This window comes from Amblyomma mixtum, chromosome 4, assembly GCF_055824585.1.
Source record: "Amblyomma mixtum isolate Tamu chromosome 4, ASM5582458v1, whole genome shotgun sequence".
Taxonomy (NCBI): domain Eukaryota; kingdom Metazoa; phylum Arthropoda; class Arachnida; order Ixodida; family Ixodidae; genus Amblyomma; species Amblyomma mixtum.
In genome coordinates this window covers 45638794-45665649 of record NC_143015.1, presented here as the reverse complement: position 1 = coordinate 45665649, position 26856 = coordinate 45638794, and the positions used below count along the sequence as shown (strand labels likewise).

Below are 26856 nucleotides of genomic sequence, written 5' to 3'. Positions count from 1 at the left end.
TATTTTATTAGTTGTCTGCTCCAAAAGGGGGCGCCAGGCATCCGTGGGTGACCTGATTTCTGAGAATCCACGCACTCCGACATCATAACCATCCAAACCAACCGAAAAGCGTGACACCTCTGCCGACAACCTTCTGTCGACAACGATGGGGCATTAAAGGCTTTCGCCTTAATTTCGACCACCAGGGGATCTTTAACGTGCACAGACATTGTGCAACACACAGATGCCTTTTGCATCTTGCCTCAGTCAAGATGCAGTCAAGTTCAAACCTGCGTACTCTGGTTCAGTAGCCAAGTGAGTCCACCAGCTCCAACGGACACCAGACAAGAGAGACACACGAGTGCAAGAAGGCGAGGAGGCTCGTTTTATTGTCTCTCGGGGGTCGGCTGCAGCCCCGTCGGCCAGCTGCCTACTCAAGACCGCGCAGCTCTCGCTGGATCTTCATCCAGTTGGCCAGGGGCCCATGGCCGCCGCGGTAGTGGCAGTAGCAGCCGTCGGGCTTCAGCCGGCCGTCGGCACGCATCTCTTCGTAGTCCTCGGTGTCCCACTTGGTGAAGCCCCACTTCTTGGAGACATGCACCTGCGCCAAGACAATGACCAACAACAATCTAGCCCACCCTACAAACAACACTGGCAAATAAGTGTGCAAGGCTACCATGCTTTCTGACTCATTATACACTGCAAAGGGTACCAAAATCTGCACTTTTACTTTCACAGCTCTTAAATTGCTGGCTGCCAAATATTACGGCTCTCACCAAGCAACGCTATCGGCTGAAAAGAACACAGCAACACGAGACAAGGTGACAGAAAGGCACGTAAAACTACAGGATTGGCCCCACTAACAACTCCCCACAATGACCACGCACATCCTCTGACCACACCAATAATGCCTGTACACTCCTCTCTGAAGTTTTGTGGTTTGCAAAGCCTTCATGTTATGCCATAACCAACTAGCGAAGCATCTCCTAGTAGGCTGCAATGCACGACCCACGAAGTCGCTCTGTAGCGTACAATTCTGACTTATAGTAGGCTTGGCAAAATCAGGGTGAAGGCATTGAAGACCTCAAGGTACAACATCAGGCAAGTCCATTTCCCAAGGCAACCCCCCACTGTGAACTGGCATACATCACGGCAATTTCGTCCCCGCCAGCATTAATCTTTGTAACTTCCCGTGATTTGCGGCAACGGCACTCAGTGCAACGTTGAGGACTTTGCGGCTGATTGCACTGAAAGATTTGTGGTGCATGGGCTTGTGCAATCCAATAACAGTATGTTCATAGCCAATTCCTACCGAGTGGGCAGTGTCACGACTCAGCTTCCGACCCGCTTTTGAGCAGACGACGACCCCAAAGAAGCATGCCGCACTGAGAAAGTGCCTGCGGTATTTTGTCACGCTTCGCTGGTTGGGGATGAGCATTCCCGGAGAAGGACGCCCGGGGGCAGCGACCGACGGCGGACTGAACCAAAAGCGCCCGTTCGGGGACCAGGAGGAAGGGAGCCGAAGACAGCTCGTCGCCGCAGTTGGGGCCCACGGCGTCGCAAGGACTACACGGAGCCACACTGCAGGAATTCGCAGCGGAGTTGCAATATCTCCTCTCCCGTTCCCACGCGTTGACTCTGCCACGAGTGCCTCCGCGTGCAACAGTGCGGCACGAATGTGATTGGTGCCCATCTTGGGGAAATATGCCTCGTGTTTGATTGGCCACCGCCTGTTGGTGGGGCGGATCCTTAGGGGTTTTAAGCACGATGCGGAGTGCGAAAAGACACTCTGGGCCCTGCTGAAAAGGCCCATCCAGACGCTCGACGCTATGAACGCTTAATTTTTTATTCTTTGCTCTTCTATTCCAATCTGCCGTATGTAAATAAGTGTCTTAAAAAGTGCCATTAAACCTGCTTGTTTTCTTTTCCCAAACTCTGAAGCTTCCAACTCACCTAATCCCGGACGAGCCTCCATAGTGACGCAACAACTGGTCACGCTACCCGACTTATGATAACTGGTGGCAGAGGTGGGATGCTGCTACTCGAGTTATAACAGCAGCCACAATAGCTTTCACATTGATGGCAAAGCCTGCACGCGAGCTCCCACTGTCGTAAGCGCGGCTCACACTCTCGCTGGTGTCCCCACTCGCCCTAACTCGCCGCGACATGTACGCAGCAGATAGAACACTTTCTGGGCACGCACAGTTGTCACAGTGGAGCTGCAGATCCAAAGATAGTCCCTTGCACTTCGCGACTGCATCTCGGACACGGAGTTCCGAATGACGACACGTCGGGCAAACTGCGCCATTCATGACTACGGTCAGAGCTGGCAGATCACTAATGACGCATGACCCTTCATCAAGTGCACTTTCTTCATCTTCGAAAAGCCAAATCTTCTTTTCCGATGCACTCGCATACTGCAACGCCGCTTCAAATTTCCCGGAGGAATCGGCCTTGCTAGGCCTAGAATCCACGGGCAGACTTGCCGCTGGATGAGTCTTCACTCTCGTATTCCGCCGACGCCTTCTATATTCGTTCACGGAACGGCTATTCACAGCACAATGACTGCGTTTGCTCGGTCCTGCTTTGCCAATGCCAAAGATTGGAACGCCACTCCACTGCGCACCCCGATGAAGCATGGACTCAGCAAGCAGGCTTCACTGCACACATGGATGCTTCAGCCAATGGCAAGCCCCAATCCGTACCACGCGATTTAAAAGCCAGCTGCAACGCCTGAAAAACGCAGGAGAATTGCTTTTTTAAAAAATTATTTCTTGCCCTGAGCGCAAGGAATTAGGGTCGTTGGGAGAATGCGGCTTGGCCAATCCCCTCACGTGCTCCACAATTTTTCTCTCTCTTTCCGCAATGGCGTCTGCCCGCGCTGCGTAGGTCACGAGACTCTCAGATTTCAAGCAGCCACTTAGTGTTCCTTATATGCGATTTTCACCATTTTCCCGTCCGTATTTTTGGGCTGATATTTATTACCATAAAACTAGAAGGATTAAACTTGTCAACGGCAGTGCATTATCGAAACAGGATGTCACCAAAAGGCAAGGTTACTCGTTAGGCTGCCCAGTTTGCAACTCAGGGTCGGAAAGCTGGAAAATCGGGCAATCTACAGTTGCGACCAAAATGATCTTCAACGCTTTACCGCCGGGCACTTTCTCTTGGTTTGCGTTTAATAGCAAAAGATTACGCTGTGCTGCACAGCACCAGACACCCAAGAAAACTGCTCAGCAGATATATACGAACTTCGTAACAGCCGCGAACTAGCACAGCTTCCTGACATAAGCTTGCAAAACCTGATGCTTGTTGCGAGTCATATTGAGCGCGATAGTACGTGCGGCCACCCTTACAAAGTTGCACATCGTCTGCGAGCTGCCAAGGTTATGCTATCACTTTGGTAGAAAACAGCTGCGCAACTGTTGCACACTGCTCGATTTTCCAGCCATGTGACCACACTCACAGGCAGTCACACACCCTCCACACCTTCCGCTGCACATGTCGGGACACACTGAACGCTGCCCGCCTCTTCAGTTCTGAAGGCGAAAAAGAGGCCTTCCAATAAGTTCGGGTTTACAAAGGAAGATGACAACTGAATACTTTAGAACAATAAAATAGGGTAATCTCACTACCTAACTGCTTCCCAATCCCTACAGCACATTCTGTTCACTTTCGTTAGTTTGGACTTTCGTTAATTTAAACTGCGTCAATGTCCCCATGGAGTTTGAATGAAAAGACGTAGACTTTTCTCAATTCGACTGCATCCAGGTTCAACTGTGCAACTACATACAGGGCACCACGCCTAGCTACTGTTGGGGCAAGACACGCGTACCTTCTGGCGGCCAGGGAACTTGAACTTGGCCCTGCGCAGCGCCTCGATGACGTTCTCCTTGTGCTGCTCCTTGGCACGCACCGACATGATCTTCTGGCCAATGTGCACCCGAGCCACGGTGCCCTGGGGCTTGCCAAAGGCACCACGCATCCCCGTCTGGAGCCTGGGGAGCAACCGAGAGAGGAAAGACATGGGTCACCAACAAAGAGCAGCGACATGCAGACAAGAAAAGGCCTAGTCCAGTGTGCACTTTCATCATGTCACCTTATCATCATCATCAGCCCGACTACGCCCTCTGCAGGGCAAAGGCCTCTCCCATGTCTCTCCAATCAACTCTGTCCTTCGCCAGCTGTGGCCACTGTATCCCAGCAAACTTCTTAATATCCTCCGCCCACCCGACTTTCTGCCGTCCCCTGCTCTGCTTGCCTTCTCTTGGAATCCACTCCGTTACCCTGAAGGACCAGCAGTTATCTTGCTTTCGCAGTACATGCCCTGCCCAAGCCTATTTATTCTTCTTGATTTCAACTAGGATGTCATTGACCCGCGTTTGTTCCCTCACCCACCCCGCCCGCTTCCGATCTCTAACGTTACACCCAACATTTTCCTTTCCATAGCTCGCTGCGTTCTCCTCAACTTAAGCTGAATTCTCTTTGTTAGCCTCCACGTTTCTGCCCCATAGGTGAGTACAAGCAGCCGCCCATCCCAACATACCCCACTCGAGCTAAAAGGTATAACCGCACACGAGGCAAGTTAAAAACCAAACCATCCTTCCTCATCCAACAGAATGTGAAGTTACCATAAAGGCTATGACTCGATTTTACAAACACCTGGTGAACTGCAAGAGATGTCAACAGTGTACCGACAGAGCTTCACATTAATTTTCTCTCCTCAATAAATACTTTGACCTTGTGGGCATGTGCAAAATAAACTAGTTAAGGGGGGACACTGGTCTTGAAAAAAAAAAATTTTATTAATGAAGTCACAGTTACAAAATCTTCAGGGAATACGTATTTTTGTGTGCTGATTCCGAATATGTCATTTAATTTCATGTAAAGCGATTCCTTGAGCACTTATGCAATTTTTATGCTAGTATTTTGCGGAGAGTTTTGAAGAAAATTTGCTGCAGGAAACTCGCTGAAATGCATGCCATTGGGTTCTCGTGACACCAAGGAATGCAATAAGGGTGAAATTGTCTTCCTGCCTATCAAAGAACTTAAGTTATAGAGTTTTGAAGTTGTCGCTTCAGAAATGAAAAGGAAAATGTGTATTCCTGTGTGTGAAGTGGTAGCTTCAGTACCCTATTACTCAAGTTCTATGAGAGCCAGGATGACATTTTCACCCTTATTGTATTCCTTGGTGTCAAGAGAACCCAATGGCATACATTTCATCGAGTTTCCTGCAGCAAATTTTCTTCAAAACTCTCCGCAAAATACTTGCATAAAAAGTACATAAGTGCTCATGGAATTGTTTCACATGAAATTAAATGACATATCTAGAATCAGCGCACAAAAATACATGTGCCCTCAAAATTTCATAACTATGACTAAATTAATAAAATTTTCTTTTCAAGACCAGTGTCCCCCCTTAAGCTGTAATGCACAGCAATGATTGTCTGAAGCCGAGAGAAATGGGCCGGGAACCTATCAACAATGTTTTACCGATATACTAGCGCACGCAAGCAGAGAGAAATAAGGTTGCTCTAATGGTCACTCCTCTGAACTTCCTGTGAATTCCCGTGCTTTTACATATTTTTACTTTACTGCAGCTCGAACAAAACAACTGCTCGAGTCACTTTTTTTCATTGGACTGCAGAAGTACCAAGCATAACAACTAGCAGTAGCCCTGTATATGCCACCCCGATGTAAAATTTCTCCTTTAGCTCTCCCATAAAATATAGCATCACCTTTTATTCTATCAATAACTCATTACCTAACTATGTAATTTCTTTGCATAGACTAACACCGTCTAAAGTAGGAGTCGTAGTCACACCAGGCAATTCAAGTCCTTCCTTGTGACCAATATGGACAGCGGTAAGAACAGAATCTCAACTTGTCCAACCAGACACCGCGCGAACTCTTTTTTTAATCCTGGTGAGAATTTTGAAGGTGCAGCCCACAGAGGAGTTAAAAAAAAAGCATTAAAATTTTCTTCTCAATTATCTAGTACAAGATTGGGTACGGCCCAAAGTGCAGGATACCAGCAAAAGGCAGTACAAAAGTGCAAGAATGATGGCTTTGTTTCGAGTCTTCATGCTTTCCAGTGCCATGGTGCCCAGTCAACACGGCCTGCCATTTCTCATATTGCATGAACAGTTGCTTGCTCTCTCAGCAGCTTGTGAACGTTGCCACCTTAAGCAGCTGTCTGCCAATTTAAGACGTGTACTAGCAGTTCATGGTACATCAGTAATCGATATCATGTGACGAGACATAGTTGTACTTTCGTAAACCTCCAGAAGCTTCAAACTATCACATTAAGGGGGGTTACCAGGAAAATATACTTGGAGCTCCAAATACTTTGTCTAATCACCACTTCACTACCCACCACTAAGCAGGAGTAGACATTAATGTTTTTTTTTCTTTTCTGAATATGTTTTTTCTTCACCACTCGGTACGGCAACTCGCTTTCTGGTCAGTTTTGCTCGGGAGCCAAAGTGTACATATTAACGGGGTAAGACTGCATATGGACCATCACGAAAGGGCTCACATGTATCTAATCGGCGTATTGCGACCTGCTGCTCCATATGGCACCACCTTCAAAGTTACGCGCGATAGCCTCCTCTATAAAGAATTATTACAACACTGGTTAATTTCACTGTACACCACTGTATTTTGCTACCCCTGTAGCCCTCCCCTCCCTATGACTTTGGCCCTCCAAGTATAATAGCAACAATGCCTGGGGTGGGCCCACGTACCTATCGGCCCCGGCACAGGACAACATTTTGTTGATGCGGATGACGTGGAAGGGGTGCAGCCGCATCCGCAGGTGGAAAGCGTCCTTGCCACAGGTCTTGACGAGGTACTTGTTAGCGCAGATGCGGCCAGCCTCCAGCGCTTCCGACGAGATCTGCTCAAACTCCTTCGAGATGAGGTGCACGCAGAGCGGGAACTCATCCACCCGAGCCTTCTTGCGGCCCAGGTCAAAGATGCGGATCTTCGGGTCTGCACAAAAACGACGAGAAAGCAAGCTCAACGTAATGCCAATTGTCCAGTAACCACCTCATCCCTGTGGCTCTGCCCCTACAAAATAATGTCAAGTCTCCCGTCATACCTCTCAGATTCATATACTTCATCAGTCCCCTCACTGAGGACAACAGCGAGAGAAACACAGCTGAGTTTACTTCTCAGTCAGGTCTGATAACTGGGCCTTTCGCGACTCCACTGGCCTTCACTCAGCAGCAAAAGACATGTTCACTCCTTTCAAACTTGGAACTTCTTATCACTTAGATCCCAACTCAGGATAGCGATATCAAGGGTAATAGACTCGGCATAGTTCATCTTCCATGTTTAGTTCACCGTTTGCCGTGAAGTGCATTAGTTTTAGCAAAATAAAAGCAACCCAGTCAGAAGTTTGTGCACATAGTACTCGGGAGGATGCTAATAAGTAATTGCTCGATTCGGATGACCCTGAACACAATTAAATAAAGAAATAAGCTTTACTTCAGCTCACCACTACCTCTGAAGCCCGAGGAAGCAATTAGGTAGAGCACACACAATCTATTACATTCCTTCCCCACTAAGTCCTAGATCATACAAGATAGAAGCTACGGATCTCGGTTTAGGAAGGCTCGCCAAGCTACAGCAATGCAAGGCGTGCGACGACTTTTACACGATAGCGAGCACCAGATTACTTGTTGCAAGAATTTTTTCTATCCTACAATGCATTCATGCAATGTAACCACGTCTACAGGCACGTTGTCACGAGTTCCACGTCGCGAGCAGGAATGCTGTCAGGTTGCCCCACGTGGCAAACCAAAGGTTTTTTTACTAGTGGGCATCGTTCCTCAGGCCTGCCTGCTCAATCTAGACAGATCACCTGGACCGAGAGATCACTTAAAACCGGCAAGCGACGAGTGTTTCAGCATACTTCATTCAACTCGATTCGTTCAGGAAAGCTTCCGTGCAGAGACTGCAGATCACGGTAGACTACAGGTCTGGTTTCGAAAGAAACACGAACAGGCAGCAGTTTTCTACGGGCGATGCTCGTACCGAGCAACGACGTAAACTGAAAAACGTGTCATTTCACGCCGGCTAAGCCTAGCAAAGGCATACTCACCGGGGACACCACGACAGAACCGCGACTTGGGGTACGGCTTGTTCTTGCAGTAACGATAACTGCAGGAGAAATATAATTACGTAAGACCACAGTTCCAACAACAGGCATGCGGTGACGAGATCATAATCACTGCAAAAGAAGCGTCGAGAGAGAAAAAAACCGCATACCATCTTGCGGGTCGGCGACCCATCTTGCTGGCTGGATTGCCTATTAGAAAAAAAGTAAAATAATGGTTAAAGAAAGCTCTAAATTACAGCACAGAAGAACAATAATGCTATATAGCACAGCTTGATATCAAATATTGGCCATTAAATAGTTGGATTAAGGTCGATTTCACCTGCAAGTCAAGCAGACACAACCATGCAACTCACCAAGCAAGTAGCGAAGAGAAACGGAAACACTCGCGCGCCACCTGCCTCTCTTTTCCTGTTCGTCCTTGGCTCGGCTATTTTGCGACTCTATGGATTTTGCCCGTCTCTGCTTTAAAGTTCTGGTTTCGGTTCAACGACGCATTGTTCGTGCTCGTTTGAAACTTGCATTTCGCATTTGAGGGCAACAAAATTTCACGTTTTTCAGAAGCCACCTTTCATTCAACTACGATAAACAAGCGGCTATAGTGTAAAGTACTCGAGAAGGTCTGTCCAGGGGGTTCAGGTACTGCGAATACAACGTCAGTGTGAGGGAAGCAAAAACACTCAGATATACCGTCTTTGTCAAAAGTAACCAGGCTGCATGGTTTGCTTCTAGCTTGTATAGTGGAACCATGCAGCCTGGTTACTTTTGACAAAGACTGTACTTTGTTGTTATGACAGCAACAACGTCAATCCTTGTTCTTCTAGCAGTTAGCGCACCAAGTACAGCACATAGTAATTTGTGACCTTAGTCCCTTTCAAGGACGTCTTTCAAGTAATTAAAGTCAAGGCTGATTAATTAAAGATCTTGACAAATGATCGATACACTGGACAAGAGACTGTGGGTGAGGTGTGTGGAGGCCAAGTCAACAAGCGGCGACGATTGATCAGCCAGGTAGCAGCATCTAAAAACGTTGGTGACAGCGACAAGGCCCGCAGCGCAGTGGAAACGAGACGCATCGATTTTGTCGATTTCGGTTAGTATCCTCGTCAGCCGCAAATAGCGCTCCGGTCGCCAGCGCGGTGCCGCTTTCTCTTCGCTCGCCGTGAGTGGTGTGATAAGGGAAGCGGCAGCCGTGGGGGGAGTGCTTGCGAAATCGTCCCTCTCCGTGATGCGTTTTCCATCACCCGTGGTCGCAATGTACTATTGGACAGAGGCGGTGTAATCTTGCGCTGCGTTGTGCTGTGATTATCGCACGCGGTGCGCGGCAGCGTGTGAGCGACCCGTCTCAACTGCGAGCCGGACTGAGCCATGCGTGATAACTTTCGACCAGACGCGCTACGGTGAAGAACGCCGCTAGCTGAACGGCTGTAGCTTCTCTGCTCGGGAATCATGAACGGTAAGTCCTGAATTTTGCCTCCGTTTTGTCGTGTGATCATTGCGCTTACGCGAAGCAACTTAAACTTGTGTTGCTCGAACAAGGTGCGCGGCTTTGGTGTGGGTTTCGCTTTTCCTTCGACGTCTATCTCTCTCTCTCAGTTCGGAGAAGTATTGTCGTGTACTACGTACCGTGCGCCCAGCTAAGAACGGCGCGTTCTGCGCGTGATTGCTTGCCCGTCCGTCGTCTCGTAATTCGTTTGCCCGGGCAGGTATATGGATAGTTTCGGTTTAGACGCTTTAAAACGGACGCGATGCCTCCGCCGTGTCACGTTCGAGTGTGCGCCAGGCAGCTTCCGACGCCTCGGGTTCCCTTTCAACTCGCGCTACTGATGTATTGTAATGTGTACTACACCGTCCGGTCTTTGTTTCAGAGGACACCAGCCCGTCGGATCGGCAGATCCTGCTGTCGCGTTTACTGGATGCCGTAAAACAGGTGATGTACTGCCTTCGACGGTCTCTCCCAGCCGTCTCGGGTGCCCTGTTTGGTCCATTCATTTGGGCACGATCTATGCGCGCGAAGCTACCGAATGAGTTCGTTGACTCGATCGCGGATTTTCCTTCTATCGTTAGGTGAAATGGGCGGATGCATGAGCGCGTCGGCGCGAAACCTCGACGTCGTTTCTGTGTTCGAAGCTGAGTGTGACGCAATGTTTGATTCGCTGGTCAAATTAAACGTGAATTGACTGCCGTAGCGCATTAAGGTGACGTCGCGGTGTCTGTATACAATGCATGCGTTCAGCTTGGAGAATTTAATGACACCTGACACCGACCGTTCTTGCGCTGTTGTTTTTCAGTGTCAGATCCGCTTCGGGGGACGCAAGGAGCTGGCGACGGAAAGCGATAGCAGGTGGGATTCGTCACGGCTCGTTTTCTTGCTTGCTTGTTGAAAGGCCGTTTCGTGACCGCGTTTCTTGTGTTTCGCGCGGCTCCTGCTGCTGCCGCTGCTTGTGTGTTGACCATCTGGTGATTAGCCTACTTGGTAACTGTTCCAGCAGCTGTTTGGAGCGGCTGTGCGCGTCGCTCCGAGGTGGGGTTTGTTGTGATTTTGGTTTCGGTTTTCTTATTTTTCTTCTCTTTGCATTCCACAGGGTTGTCAACTTGTGCACGCAGTTCGAAGCGGTCCTTCAGCATGGAATGAAAAGGTCCAAAGGGCTGAGCTCCATCAGGTAATTTGTGTACTCTAGGAAACCTTCCCTGTTCATGTGTGTCAGTGAGTGTAAAATGTAAACATAAACCATACACTGTCATTGGCTCCACTGTTGATGTGCTGAATTGTCCATACTACCATTCAAGGTTTTATAAATTGAGCAAATTTGCAAATACATTAATTTAGCCGGAGCTTTGACATAAGCTCCCAAACAGAAGTTAGCTCTCCGTTCGAATTACACCTCCTCTTATTTACCCCGCCGCGGTGGCTCAGTGGTTACGGCGCTCGGCTGCTGACCCGAAGGACGTGGGTTCGAACCCGGCCGCGGCAGCTGAATTTCAATGAAGGCGAAATTCTAGAGGCCCGTGTGCTGTGCGATGTCAGTGCACGTTAAAGAACTCCAGGTGGTCGAAATTTCCGGAGCCCTTCACTACAGCATCCCTCATAGCCCGAGGGGCTGGGGCTATGAGGGACGCCGCACAGGGACACACACACACGCGCGCACGCACGCACACACGCATTCATTTTTTGTGTGCATAGAATCGTTGATTTGCATGCCCTATCAAATAGAAAAGTTTTACACTGCCATGTTCATAAGAAAAGTTGTGATGCGAGAAGTTAATCTCATACATGCATTCTTGGAATGGTGCTATTTGATAGGAACAAATTCTAGAGGACCATGTACTGTGCGATGTCAGTGCACGTTAAAGAACCCCAGGTGGTCGAAATTTCCGGAGCCCTCCACTACCGCCTTCCTCATAGCCTGAATCGCTTTGGGACGTTAAACCCCACAAACCGAACCAAATATTGAAGAAACAAAGCCTGAAGGCACTGAACATAAAGGCATTTAAACAAACATGTGATGCTTTCACTCAAGCTCCTACCAGGTGTCGTCATACATAAGCTAAATATTCCCTTCAATTTTCAGGCAAGTTTCCGAGATTGTCAAGGGCCTCAACCTATGGAACACCGACTCCGATTATGGTGAGTACGCTTTGTCATTTCTGAATGAAACTTAAAGGATGCAGATGAAACAGGACATTTAGTAGGTGTTTTTGCCTGTGTATTTGCCTGTGTATTTGAACACTAAGCAGTTTTTGTGCACAATGACTCTCAGGTAGTTGGCTACAACTGAAATCTCTGTGTACTGATTGTGCTTCTTTACACGGATAATTGTATGTGCGTGTTTGTATGTGCGTGTGTGTTTTGGGGAAAATAACTAATATTCAGTGTGCTTTCGTGTCAGTTAGCCTACCTATGACTGGCAGGGTATGGATACAAAGTCTCCATGACGTTTTGAGCTTTGCTTGACAGCGAAGGCCAAGTTTTTATTTTATTTATTTATTGCACTATTCTGCAGGCCTTATTTAGGCCCGGGCTGAAGTAGGAAGAGAGAAAATTTATTTCAAACTAGCAAGAAAGTCATTTACACCTTAAATACACAAAACTATAGACCTCCTTCACCCCGCGACGTCACGGAGATGCGGTGGCGCTGATGTCAGTAGCGACTTTCGCGTGGTAGGCAAAACAGGTTCCGCCTGGCCGTGCCTACCGCAGCTGCTGCAGCTACCGGCGGCTGCATATCGTGGCTGCGCACTGCAGAAGCAGCATGTACTGACCAGCTGCGTCGCTGCTGGATCCGCGTAGTATGATAAAACGAAAAATTAGATTAAAAAGAAAACATTCGACAGAAGTCTGTCTGGTTGGGAAATTTAATTTTAGGAGAAGGTAAGTGACGCCAACCAAGTAAAATACAGGAAAAACACGACGTTTCGGGACCGGCTCGGCCCCTTCTTCACGGTGTGACTACGGGCGAGCGCAGCTTGGCTTTTTAAGCCCCTGTGTGGAGGACCTGCGGGTCAATGGCCGCAGCCCATGGACGTAGGATGAGGGGAGAGTCCCCAGGGAACGATTAACATTCTCTCGTGTTTGCTGTATGTGCCACGACTCGAGTAGAAGCCTCCTGCGTGGGTTAGCCTCCGTTTCCAATACAATGGTGCTGTCGAAGTCAATTGGGTGGTCACACCCTTCACAGTGTTCGGCCACGGCGCTGCGTTGACGATTCATGTGACGGACGTCCGCTTTGTGTTGGTTCATCCTTTCCGCGAAGTTCTTCGTTTCCCCTATGTACGACGCCGGGCAGACGGAACACGGAATTTTGTACACGACGCCCTGGGCCTTTTCTCTGGGCTGCCGGTTTTTTGGGCGGGGGAGAAGGCGACCGATAGTGCTGGTCGGTTTGTGCGTTGTCAGCACCCCTTCTTTTCCGAGAATGCGACCGAGCGTCTCGCTCACGCCTCTCACGTAGGGGATGCAAACACGTTTCCGCTTCTGGCATGCGTCTGAGGAAATAATAGACCGGATTTTGTTTTGCCTTTCTTGTTTCCTGATAATGCGCCGGATGAATGAGCTTGGGTAGCCGTTCTTTTGGAGGTCAGAAATGACTCGGTTCTTCTCCTTCCTTTTATCTTTACTTGAGGAACATATGGAGTCGGCTCTCCTCAGTAATGACGTCACGACAGATGCTTTGTGCGGGATGGGATGGTTCGAATCGAAATGTAGGTACCGTCCTGTGTGGGTTGGCTTCCTGTGCACCGAGGACTGCAGGCCTTTGTCGTGCCTTGTAAGTAGGACATCCAGAAAAGGCAGGCTGCCCTGCTGTTCATGTTCAACAGTAAATTGTATGGCCGGTTCAACTGAATTTAGATGACTCTGGAGGTTTTCTATCTCTGAGGTTTTCACCACACAAAAGCAGTCGTCTACATAACGGAGGAATAACTTTGGCTTGGGATTAAAGGAGGAGAGGGCCCGGCTTTCGACGTCTTCCATGGTTAGGTTAGCCACTGTGACTGAAATTGATGCCCCCATAGCAGTTCCGGTTGTTTGCTTGAAAAATTCTCCGTTGTAGGTGAAAAAGGTACTGCGCAGACAGAGGTCGAGAAGGCGACATACCTCATCGACGTTGAGTGGAGTTCTCTCGTGCAGCGTTTGGTCGTTTTCGAGTGCGCGGCGAGCAACGGACACAGCAAGGGGAACCGGTACGCAGGTAAATAGCGACACCACGTCAAACGAGACTAGGCTTTCGTCTTCCTCCACGGTAAGGTTCGAGACAAGTTGGACGAAATGCCGCGAATTCTGTACATGCGTGGGTGTTCTGCCGGCGAGCGGCGCCAGTACCTTGTGCAGGTAGTCAGAGAGACGTCGCAGAGGAGACAGGGTGAAGTCTACAATTGGCCGAAGGGGGACGCCAGGTTTGTGAATTTTAGGTAGCCCGTAAAAACCTGGAGCTGAGCCGTTTCTGGAGATGAGGCGGAGGTAAAGCCATTTGAAATCAGGATGCCGCTTGAACATCTCTGCCAGGGTTTTGTTGAGTGTTGCCTGAGTGTTTGAAGTCGGATCCTTGCGAACCTTCTCATACGCCCCACTGCTCAAAAGGGCTGACGCCTTCTCCTCGTAGTCGCGTCGGTCCATCACCACTGTAGAGTTGCCCTTGTCTGCCGGGAGTATGACGATGTCGGTGTCGTCCCTGAGACCGCGTAGGGCTTTTCGTTCCAGTTGAGACAGATTGCTCGGAAATTTGGGGGGTACCTTGGCGATGACACCAATCGCTTTCAGGCGGACCTCTTCCCTGACGTGCGGCTCCAGGTGCTGGATCGCATCTTCAACAGCCGCGACTAGTTTTGGGAGGGCGGGACCAGATGATATGTTGAATCCATGTCCTTTTGCGAGAACAGAGGATTCGGGCGGTGTTAAGCGACGGGAGGAGAGGTTCTTTACAAAGCCAGAGTTATGGGGGTCAGGCTGTTTCTTCTGCCGCTGCTGTAGGGCAAACAACTTCTTGTTTTGACACTCACGATGTTTGTTGGCTGCAGTGGAGGCCGCTTCCATGGCAAAGGCGTCCACCCGCGGGAAGAGCTCAGGCATCCTGTGTTCTAGTTGGCGGCGCGCGAAGAACCGGTCCAGCTCCTTTTTGCGGAGAACGGAATGGCACTCGTGTATCCGCGCACTTAATAACTGTTGCTCCGTTTTGGACACCAGCCGTAGGCCTTCTGCGGTGGTTACAGGGCGCTTTAGGCGAAGGCTCACGGGTATCACATCCTTTTCCTTGCAGGTCTTGTTGAAGTTTAGATGTGTCCGGAAGACAGCAATACTCTTGGTGATGTTGACGTATCGCTTCACTAGCTGCATGGTCTCGATGCCGAAGTCTTGGCGTATAGACTCAAAAGAAAACATTCGACAGAAGTCTGTCTGGTTGGGAAATTTAATGTTAGGAGAAGGTAAGTGACGCCAACCAAGTAAAATACAGGAAAAACACGACGTTTCGGGACCGGCTCGGCCCCTTCTTCACGGTGTGACTACGGGCGAGCGCAGCTTGGCTTTTTAAGCCCCTGTGTGGAGGACCTGCGGGTCAATGGCCGCAGCCCATGGACGTAGGATGAGGGGAGAGTCCCCAGGGAACGATTAACATTCTCTCGTGTTTGCTGTATGTGCCACGACTCGAGTAGAAGCCTCCTGCGTGGGTTAGCCTCCGTTTCCAATACAATGGTGCTGTCGAAGTCAATTGGGTGGTCACACCCTTCACAGTGTTCGGCCACGGCGCTGCGTTGACGATTCATGTGACGGACGTCCGCTTTGTGTTGGTTCATCCTTTCCGCGAAGTTCTTCGTTTCCCCTATGTACGACGCCGGGCAGACGGAACACGGAATTTTGTACACGACGCCCTGGGCCTTTTCTCTGGGCTGCCGGTTTTTTGGGCGGGGGAGAAGGCGACCGATAGTGCTGGTCGGTTTGTGCGTTGTCAGCACCCCTTCTTTTCCGAGAATGCGACCGAGCGTCTCGCTCACGCCTCTCACGTAGGGGATGCAAACACGTTTCCGCTTCTGGCATGCGTCTGAGGAAATAATAGACCGGATTTTACTTGGTTGGCGTCACTTACCTTCTCCTAACAAAATTAGATTAGCTTTAATAGGTTTCTCGGAAATAAATGCCGCATTAGGAAATGAGCCGCGGTAGTAAAAGCGCGAAGTCTGGGTGTAGACCGGCGCTGCCAGTCAACGTACTTCATAGCACGGAAATTGCCGCGCTCATTCACCTGAACAACCGCATGGTACGCTTAAAATTGCGCAAGGGAAAGAAAAAGCATGTATGTAGCTGCGAACGTATTTATCACCCTGAGCTGGTGTGCACGGGCGCCGGCAGGGTCACTCTCCACCGAGGAGTGCGTTATTTTGTTGATAGCACAGCATGTTTTAACGTGTGCAGAAGTTATACGGACGTGTAATGACGCATTTTAGGGCATTTAATATATACTTCAAAATATTTCTTAACATGAACGACATAATTATTTGATTGTAGTAGAAAAGTCTGGTAAGTTGTGACAACCTTGCGCGGTCGCGTTGGCATGCTTCGAACAGCTTACTTTCATTGCATCATGCATGTGTCATAAGCTTCTTCATGAAGTAGTACATGATCGCGAAGGCTGTTTGGAAAGAAGCAACCACAGGCGGGCTACCAACAGAGGCACGTAGCGAGATTGACAGGGGATGAGGCAATGAAAAGTGTTTTCTTTATTGATGCTTGAGATATGTAACCAAATTTGGTGCAAATGTGAAATTGCTCTGTTAATTTCAGCAATGCGTTTTATTTTCAGCTATACCTGGTAATAACACCCTCGTCAAGTCACCACGGGTCTTGAATAATTAGGTAGAAAATGCGGAAATTTTTTATGCTAGCACGTTGCCAACGCCCTATTCTCTATGATGGCGGTATATATTACTTCTTTTTTTTTTAGATTTGCAGTACCTTTCTTATCAAAAATGACTACCATACTACTGCTCCTGTAGCAAAAAAAAAGTCGAGAGATTTATTGCACTCCTCAATTTCTCTGGAATCGTTTGCGACAAATAGAATCATTCTATTTCCATTCGTTACAAATTTACGAAGGGGTGAGTGATGCCAATCAGAAAATGTGGTAGATCACAAAACAAACCTCTAAGTTTTTTTCCCTCGTTTATGGCCTCTTCGCTTTCGCTTTGGTCAAAGAAATGCCGCACTGAAATCAACGAAACCTCTGATCCCTCTTCTGCGTAGTGTTACTACCATTGTGGTGCTCCGTCGTCGGAAACCCGCAGGATTCGCGACTTGCCAGGACCATCAGAAACGCCATTACCTCACAATTTTTGATGACCAAAGATCTAAAAACCGTAATTTTATGAATTTCTACTGAATATTTTGCTATAATTTTTAGTAACCAAACAGAAGACCCAGGGCTGGAAGAAATATAATTTCAGGAATCCAAACTTTTCACCAAATCGACCAGTTTAAGAAGGGGAGAAGTCAGCCTGGTGGTGCCTGATCTGACGGCTAAAATGAGCGGCTACGCGAGACAGATGAGATCGGGACACGATCGACGCTGTCCCCACTTTTCGCACTGTGCGACACGTGTGTCAACAGACGGTGAGCGCACGTCGGCTCTGCCGAAAAAACGCCAGTGCTTCCCTCAGCACTGTCCCGAGGTAAAATCATTCTTGCTAGTTCAGTGTCAAAAACTTATCATTTTATTGAATGCCTGGGGCAGAAACCAACTGCAGCGCTTTCTAGCCATAACACAATACACACTGTGTCGAAATACGCCGTACATGGCCAACGCGAGCCCGTGTACTTCGAGGAATACTAAGTTGAAAGCATCAACCATTGTTATGATTCTCAGAAACTCAAAACGCGCATACAAGCCTTGAAAACCGGCGCTGCACCACCTCAACTCGACGCCACTCCCTGGCCTCTTGCCTACCGCGAGCCCGTTCGCGACTGCAGCGCCACCTCGCTTGTTTGCAAACATGGAGGAGGTCTATACAATAATTCATGTCAGTGTGACAGGCACACGGCATACTGAGATTTATTGGCATCAATAAGCCTTGTCAGAAGTGAATTCTAGTCCTCAGTAGTGCATAGAAAAAAGCTAAACTTCAGCACGTTAGTTTTTGCAAAAATATACTGCTTAGAATGTTGGTGATAACAGCAAGATGTACGTGCTTTTAGTGGTTTCACATGAGAAGGTATTCCTGCGTTTATTTTGCTGGTCAAAATACTCCAGAAGTACAATACGCAGTGTAATTTTCAGCACTCTACAAGCATTGGGATGCTATTTGAAATGATGTGTGTGGATGAGTCAAATCGTGTATATTTGCTCAAGATAAACCTGACTGCCTTTCACTGTATCATCTCTAATTGATTGATATCCTTTTTTAAATGTGGGTCCCACGTGATGGGCACATATTCAAGCTTTGATATGATAAATGTATGATAAGCTAAAGGTTTTTTTCTTCACAGGTTGGCATGTAGCGGAAAAAAATTAAAGGATGAATTTCTTGGTGTTATGAATATGATTAAGGAAAACATGAGTGTGGTCACGGCTCTTAGTTCATATTTATTGTTTATATACACCTTTCCAACCTGGGCGCTGCCATATTGTTTCCGGCGGCGGAACCGGTTTCTAGCAGTCCAGAGAGGAGGCGTTTCGCCGCTTCCACCGTGCTAGCGGGAGGTGCCCACTGCAGTCCAGGGAACAATATGGCAGCGCCCAGGGAGCCCTTTTTGGAAAGGTCTATAGTGCTGTCTGTGTACAGTGTCGGTCGCAGTGTCTATGTTGCTCCGAGCAAGCTTCTGATCAGCTGCAATAGTGAATAAATTGAATTAAATTAAATTGATTAAAAGCTTGTGAAAGCTATGAAAAACGTTGTTTTTGTACAGTGTAGTGTGTGTTAACCAGTGCCATGCACCACCACCAGATGGCTCCACCAGTTGGCTTGTGTTAAAGTGATTGGAAATGGCTTTAGCTTGTGTATGTTGGACAGTTTGTTGCCTTACCACCAGATGGAGCTCACGGGAACTCCCACTTTGTTTGTGTCTGTTTCTTATTGACGTTCGAAAGTCAGTCCTAATATGTGGAGTGACATCATGCAGGCATCGTCTCATCTATGTGTTGCTTTAACCACATTTTATGCCGTGACACTGCATGTTACTTAACTAACAGAGGGTGCTGCAGTATATCTGTTACTGCAAGAGCCGTTATATGCACCCCACCCCGGGTCGTCATGTAGCTGAGGTCTGTTGTGTTTGTACTAGTTGTCATTGAAACTCACAAGCCAAGACAAGCCAAACCAAAGCAAGCCAAGCCAAGAAAGAGAAGAGATGAGAAAAAAAGAAAGAAGTCAAAGAGGAGACTTTAGCCAAGGGAGAGAGGAAAGCAGGAGGAGGAGAATATGAAGAAGGCTGAAATTAGTCAAGCCAAGATAGAGCAGAGGAGGAAGGGAAAGAATAAAACGAGAAAGAGAGAAGACTAAAGAAGAAGAAAAAGAACGAAGAAGTGAAGAATAGCCCTGGCAAGAGAGAGAAAAAAGGGAGGGTGGGAAAAAAGAAAGAAAAGAAGAAAGGAAGGGGGGAAATGGAGGGATACCATGGCTGTTGGCAAATACTTTAACTAAGCCATAGCCTCGATTAACAATCATTTGTTTACACTTATTAACAGAGTAGGAGTCGAAAGTCCACAGGTTCTTCCAGAAATGTTTTTGTTTGCGAATGAATCTCGCGTTATTGATAAGTATGACAAGGCTGTATATTTTCGCTTTAATTGCTTGGACATTTTTTGATGCATTTTTGTGGGAAACTGCTATATTGCTATACAGACTAAAGCTTTCTTTTCTTAATCATGTGGTTATTGAAGTTAGAATAGTAAACTATTACATTTTTTAACTTAACAAATATTTGTGAATGTATCATATAACAATTTCTTAGTTTTCCTCGAATCAGCTAATCTTGATGCGACCTTATGAGAGTACTATGTATAGTATTGTGTAGCGTTATTGAGCTTTTTTTTTTTTTCATATCAGCAGTGCTAATTGTAATTGTTCCCAATTCAGAACATTTTTCGGCATAAATGGAGCCAAGCAGTTATAGGAACCATCTTCCTCTTCCTTCAGCTGCTCCCAGTTGTCTCTTCTCTATATGGGGTCACTGTTTGTAATGAGTGTCCTCTGGGTCTCTTTCTGTCCTGACATGCTGATAGCTTTCTGATATGCTGAGCAATGCCCCCCTTAACCATCATGGCCAACATGGCAGATAGACAGCTGGCATTTTTTAAGCACCTTAAGCAGTAGCTTTTTCCCTCAAAACGCATCTTGCCAGCTTGCTAGCATATGGTTCTTTCTTGAAGCTGCTACTTCTAGAGTCCATGGATGGCCAAAGAGATTGCAGTCACCAGGATCGAATTGACTGAAGTGCTGGTTAATGTTTTTCTGCTCTCTCCACCCCCCCCCCCCCCAAAGAAAAGCCCCTGCACAGAAGTCAGGGATGCCCTTTCTTTTTCTTTTTTTTTTCATTCCCATCTTTACAGCGCTGAACTTGTTGCTGCATTGCACAGTGCAGAGAATGATATTTGGTTCTAGTCCTAGAATAAATATCTGAGTGAGAGTCACGGCGAGTGTCTGTTCTGGTGACGTCATGAGTGTTAAGATTTCACTGTGCTTAATTCTTCGCCTAGACGTTGCAACATATTAGCATTTGCACGCATTACTACTCCCATCTTCACAACATCTGTCCATCTGATGCAGTGTGATGGCACTGAGTTGAATGTGGAGAGTGGGTAAGTGCTGTCTAGGCCCAGTGGGGGGGGGGGGGGGGGGGGGGAGGAGAGGGTAGACAAGTGGAGAGGGGGATAGTTACCTCCACAGCCGCATGCATATACATGTCACGCCACATACTAGCGCATATTCTTCCGCATGAATTGCATTGATCATCTGAGGGCTTTTTTTTTTTTTTTTGATATCAGCTTTGAAGTGATACGATGGATGCAGATGTTACCGGGGTAAACACAGACATTACTAAAGCAATCGAGGCAGGCTGCAATAAACACATGATGTCATCCTGCTGGCTTCAAAACACATTTTCCCTTTTAACTTAGTAATATTGACACGTTATGATGGAAAGTCCCCATTTGCAGTGGTAAAAACACATGCCTTGGCACACCAGACATCAGCCGACATGAAGCCCTCCCGGTTTGACAATGGAGCACATGACTAACATAGCACAACCAGGCTTATCTTATCACCAGCAACTCCGCCGTTGGCAGTGGGCTATGAAACCTCGCTTTGAGTGACATTATGGTCACCCTGCATGTTATGTGACGTACCTGATCAAGTCACAGGAAAACTTTCATTTCCGCCAGAGCACTCCAACAAAAAAGAAAGTGGGATTTTCAGCTGCGAAAATCTCTTAGAAACCAATTGGTTTCAATTGTTTTTATCCAGCAGCCTTGCTTTTTCCTAGTGGTGTGCAAAACGTGCGTGTTGCAGGTCGGTACAGTTAAACCTGGATATAACGGAAGTGAGAAAAGTCCAATATTTTTTGTTACATGCATGTTTTCGTTATCTGCAGTTTTTATATGAAATGTTGCATGGTCATTGCAGGACGGAAGCCAAAACGAGAAATAAGCGTACCGTATTTTGCGGTGTACAACTCGCATTTTGTTTTTATGGATTTTTCGTCTCTGCATCTTATACAACAGTGCGACTTTACCGGGTGTTTCGGCGAACACTTTCGGAAATTTTCAAATAATGGCTTTTTGGGATAAAAATGTGGTTTTTGCACCATAGTATTGCCAGTGTTGGTGGACACTAGAAAACCGGTGAATCGTCTTTAAGTAGTGAGCTGGTTAACTAATTTTTAATAATTAACTTTTTGACTAGTAGAGTTAGGTACCTATTTGCAATTAGAGATTTGTAGCCAGTGGTTAGTAATAGCCATATCCGTTTTTAGTATTTCAAAAACGTGATTACTCATGGCGCTCTGGCTGGACGAAATTTGACTTCTTCGACTGGTTATGTGCACTAGGAGAGGTTGCTTTGCCTGCATGCCTTTGAAAGTGCATGTATTTTCACCCGACGCTGTCAGATTTTGTCGAGCTACAGGGACAAGGGTATTCGTGTTTTTGAAGATATAAAAACTGATAAGGCTATTACTAACGACCAGCTACAAATCTCTAATAGCAAGTAGTCACCTAACTCTATTAAAAATCAGTTAAGCAGCTTACTACTTAGGACAATTAACCGGTTTCCTGGTTTCCATCAATATGGGTAATACTATGCCGCAAAAGCCATATTTTTACGCCAAAAAGCCTATTCTTGAAAATATTATGAAAGTGTTCGCTGAAACACCTGGTATATGGCGAAAGGTGATGTGTCACCGCGCATAATTTTTTGCCATTCCCAGTAGAAGTGTCTGAAAAAAATCGATGTATGAAAGCCAAAGAAAAATGGAGTTGTTTAGAGTTTCAGCGTAATTGCGATGCGCAACCGTGATCCCCAGCCCCTCGGGGCCAGTGGAACGGGCTGAATGCGGCATGAAGCGCGCGCCCTTCCCAACATCCAATCCGGCCATATTCTAGGAAGTGTCAGTCTCGGCATTGCATCTGTGTGGCTTTAGTGCATGTCGTGTGTTTTTCTTGCTCAAAATGACTCCACCCACGAGACGGAAGAAGCTATGATGCAAAATTCAAAATGCACGTTGTTGAATATTTGCTGAAGAACAGGGAGCAGGCAGGCAGTTTGGCCAGAGCAAAAAAAATTATCCAAGACTGGCGCAGACCCAAAAGACTGCAGCTGGCAAAGGACAGGGTTGATTGGAAGGAAACAGCAGTTCACAATTGGTAGTGATGTGCTGGAAGTAGTGGTAGAATACATCTACTTAGGCAGTGTAGTGACCGCTGATCTGGGTCATGAGAGGGAAATAACTAGAAGAATAAGAATGGGGTGGGGCGCATACGGCAGTCTCTCTCAGATCATGAATGGCAGCTTGCCAATATCCCTCAAGAGAAAAGTATACAACAGCTGTATCCTACCGGTACTCACCTATGGGGCAGAAACGTGGAGGCTAACAAAGAGGGTTCAGCTTAAGTTAAGAACAACGCAGCGAGCTATGGAAAGGAAAATGATAGGTGTACCGTTAAGAGATCGGAAGCGGGCAGAGTGGGCGAGGGAGCAAACGCCGGTTAATGACATCCTAGTTGAAATCAAGAGGAATAAATGGGCCTGGGTGGGGCGTGTATTGCGAAGGCAAGATAACCGCTGGTCCACAAGGGTGACTGAGTGCATTGCAAGAGAAGGCAAGCGTGGCAAGGGAGGGCAGGAAGTTAGGTGGGAGGATGAGATTAAGAAGATTGCTGGGATAGGATGGCAGCAGCTGGCAAAGGACAGGGTTAATTGAAGAGACATGGGAGGGGCCTTTACCCTGCAGTGGGTGTAGTCTGGCTGGTGGTGATGATGAATGAGCAGGTGCATCTTATACACCAGTGTGGCGTATGATTTTTTTTTTTTCAGAAAAACTGCCTTTTGCAGGGGGGGGGGTGTTACATATAGACTGGGAAAACACTGTAGGTTCAATCATCTTCAAGTGTTCACGGTGAACCGTCATTACCCGATGTTATGAATACAGCTGAAAATAAAGCTATCGCGCTGATTTAATAGCGTTACTGCAATGGCAGCGGCCCCAACTTCCACTATGGCTTGCACATAGCTCAGGATGAGGAGAGTTTGGGAGGCAAGGTAGTCCGAGTGTCAAGAGTTCTTTTCTCACATGTCCCCTCTCTCTGTCCGCCCGGGAATTGTTGACTTGGTTAATGGACATGGTGCTCGCAGTCCTTCCCGGCACTGTCCACTGTCCGCTTTGCCATGTCCTGTTGTTTCGTGCTCATATTGGAACGAAGTGTTGTAGAGAACGAAGTGTGCAGTAATATTCATCTGCATGATGTGAAGCTACTACGCTCGTGGATAACTCTAAAAGAAATCATTAATTTAAACGCTTCCTGCCAGGCTGTATAAGGACGCCATCTTTTATGGGTACCATCGAGTGTTAATAGGCACACACACACAGACAGGTTTTCGCTCAATGGGGCAAGTGAGGCTTACGCTTTAAAAGTTGTCAAAGCTGAGCAACAGATGGCATAGTCATTATGACTAGTTCCGCATATACAACAGGATGTCATGCTCTTGTATTAAAAGAAGTTTGGTTCTCCTTCCTTTACTGCGGCACAGTTACGTGCAGGCTGCCATTGATTTCACTTTCCGCAGTAGTGCAGCCCTCTAAACAGAGATGGCATTGCACAACATCCGCCAGCCTCAGTCTGGAATGAGTGATTTCATCTCTCCACTTTTTTTCTCTGTTCGTGCTCTTTCCGAGCTGCAGCCTCTCTTAGCAGCAGCTGGCGTTGCTGCACGTTCATTCGGCCCCAAACACGACAGCCGCCAAGGCTGTCTTTTGAAGTAAACAATAGACAAGGAAGTGTGCAGTGTGTTCAACTTGCGGGAGGGGAAAAAAGTACAAGTAAAGTTGAATACAATGTGATACAAAAACAATGTAAAAAGAATCGTGATAGGCTGCGGTGTCACTGCAGTAGGGTCATGCGTCTGGAATCGCAGCAGTTGGAGAGCACACGCATGACTCGTTTCCCGTATGTCCGTAGTTAAACCAGGAACGCAGACATTCGTGCAGTGCAGTCCGCTGTACTTGCTTTGAGTTGTTCGTTGTGTGTGTTTCGAGACAGAGTCCGCTTCTGCTGCTTGATTCAGGTGAGGGCCCATTCATGCTGCTCTTGATTGGCGATTGGCACTTTTTGAGCTATCGTAAGGGGGCCAGTGCCTTCAGCATAAAGGACACGTGGTACACTGAAATGAGGAAAAGAAAAAATTGAGTTTCGGTTTCCTGCCAACAACGAATGTTGAAACCTTCTTGAACATTGTTCAGTGACTTTTCTGCCCTTTAGTCAAGTTAGAGCAGCATGGTTTCTGAATCAGTGGCAAGCAGGCATGCCCGATTTCTTTGGAGTTTACACATTTATGCTGTAAATTTTGATGTGGAAACCAGAACTGGGAATTTTCTTAAGCTCAGACGGTTCTTTAACAGCTGACAGGCAAAAAAAAATAAGTACAATATATTTTTTATTGAATGCTGGCGTGTTTCGCTGCATGCTTTCCCTACATCGTCTGAGGCAAGTGATTGCTTAACTCCTAGCTGCGTGATAATTTTGAAATTGGTCTTTTACTTTACATTCAAGACTTGGAAAATGTGCAAGGCTGTTTGGGCCACGTGTTTCCACAATGTTTGCTGCCAAGAGCAGTGACTGTCACGTGCTGTGTTGGGACACTTGGTGTACTTTGCAAGAGTTAGATGACGGATGAACCTTTTGTGCATTAATGCTCACCGAGATTATCGCCCGGTTTAATAAAACAGTAAAAATTTTGTTAGAGGTGCATTTCTTCTCTGTAATTATGTGTTAGACATTAGAAAGCATGGATCACCATGAGGTATTTGCCTAAGACCGCTGAATAATTTAAAATTGATTTTCTTCTCCTACACTGGCCTGGCTTCAGTTTCATCAAACAAACAATATGGCTGTGATATGCAAGAATGTTTATTTCTTTGTTTATTTCTTTATTTCTTTGTTTATTAGAAATGTTTATTTCTTGTGAGGCATACTAATAATGTGCGATATAACTGCCAATGCATTGTTTGTTGTCATTACAGCCTTTGACGCAGGCTGGCTGAAGTGTTGTAGTGAATTAAAAGTATGTATCAACAATTATGTTGCAATTTTTTTTCGTGCCTCGCGTGACCTAAACACACCTTACACGCCACAGTCATTGTTCGGTTGGTGAAACTAAAAACCAAAGTCGAAACAGCATGAAAGAAGAATTTCAGTAATAAATTATTTAGTGGTCCTAGGGGAATACCGTGAGGTGTTCTATGTATATACTAATGTGTAATGCATCATTTGAAAGAAGAAAAAAATGCACAAGCAAAAATTTAGTGTCTCTGCTCCTTTACCTGGTAGCTGTAAAATGAAATGCCCTTTAATATAACATTGGTAGGCTTGTAGTTACATGCTCATTTAATTGTAGTGCATTCCAGTACACTTGAAATGCAAATCAATTTCAGGTATCTAGATTTTGCTCTGTATACATTTCATGGAGCCAGGATCAGTACAGTCTTTTTTCGCTTGGAGCACTGGTAACACTGAAATTATGCATGCTATTTTTTCTCTCTGTATTATCTGGAAAACTGTATTTGCTGCTGCATTGATATTTGCACGTAGCCGACAAATATTAGTAGTTAATCCATAACTGCAGGTATCATGCAGACTGCATTTATGACGCTGGCTTTCCTGCTGCTGGGGCTGAGGAAAGCTTCTGAGCACACTTATTTTACCCCCCCCTCTGTTTATTATAGAGCAGCGCCGTGTATTATCAAGCGTAGCGATATTCAAGGCACCATGTCTTACAGAAAAATCAAGTTCTGCATATTGGCGTGAGACTTCAACGTGCCCCTTTCAAACCATTCTTTTTCCAAGCACTGGTGTGATGCGGCCCTGGTCTGTAGAGTCAACAAGGCCATTTCTAATGACGCCATTGTGATTAGCATGAGGTCTGAACCAGGTCTGTTTTCTGAAAACCCAGTTCGTACTGCGATCCTTGGGTGTGATAGGCTATCCAACACACGCGACTCCTATCTCTCCAGCTTTGATTCCCTCTGGGGGAAAGTGCACCCGTGACATTGAGTGCAGTGATAAGGAGCTTAGGAGCTTGGGCTCGCGAAGCCGGTGCACTGATTAGCGGCCTGAAACAATGGAGGTGTGTGTTGCTGACTCTCGATGATGAGGGGCACGTGCCTTGGTCACGCCTTATTGCGTGCGTGCGTCAAATTCCTTTCGTTTGTTTTTCGTTTTTTACTGTTCGTCAGAGATAATGCCTTTGATGACGGGTGTGTAGGGATTCAAAGGAGCAATGAAGGCCTGATACTGGCGCTTGTGGGCTGATAACAGCGCAGTGGGCCTTTCTCTCTTTTTTTGGCCCCCTGTTGTGTCCACTCGCATTTGCCACGTGCTTCTGCAATTAAGTAGCCAAGTTACGCCCAAAGCTGGAGAAGACCCTCTTTAACGTGATGTCTGGTTACCTGACGCTGCACCATATTGGTGGGACACCCTATACCTGTGAATTTCTTAAAGGAGTATAGACGCCTAACTTTTGGGTGTGTGTTGTCTTCTTTGTAATGATGCGTAAGGCAT

The 26856-nt window shown here is 46.9% G+C and overlaps 2 protein-coding genes across 2 annotated transcripts in view; one reads left to right on the top strand and one right to left on the bottom strand.

The window, feature by feature from the left end:
- Window positions 1-341: 341 nt before the first annotated feature.
- On the bottom strand, window positions 342-8387 carry RpL10 (ribosomal protein L10). The gene is made up of 5 exons (XM_089586404.1): window positions 8254-8387; window positions 8087-8145; window positions 6726-6972; window positions 3815-3977; window positions 342-580 (listed from the first exon to the last, which is right to left on the bottom strand). Exons 1-5 carry the CDS (start codon window positions 8274-8276, stop codon window positions 410-412), a joined length of 663 nt encoding a protein of 220 aa, XP_089442530.1. The 5' UTR covers window positions 8277-8387; the 3' UTR covers window positions 342-409.
- An 863-nt stretch (window positions 8388-9250) lies between these two features.
- LOC149346403 (sorting nexin-29) overlaps window positions 9251-26856 on the top strand; it is a 48491-nt gene continuing 30885 nt past the window's right edge. The window contains exons 1-5 of the mRNA XM_089586403.1: window positions 9251-9557; window positions 9970-10031; window positions 10393-10445; window positions 10687-10764; window positions 11674-11729. Of these exons, the coding sequence (XP_089442529.1) occupies window positions 9551-9557; window positions 9970-10031; window positions 10393-10445; window positions 10687-10764; window positions 11674-11729 (256 nt within the window). The 5' untranslated portion in view covers window positions 9251-9550. The remainder of the gene's footprint in view (window positions 9558-9969; window positions 10032-10392; window positions 10446-10686; window positions 10765-11673; window positions 11730-26856) is intronic.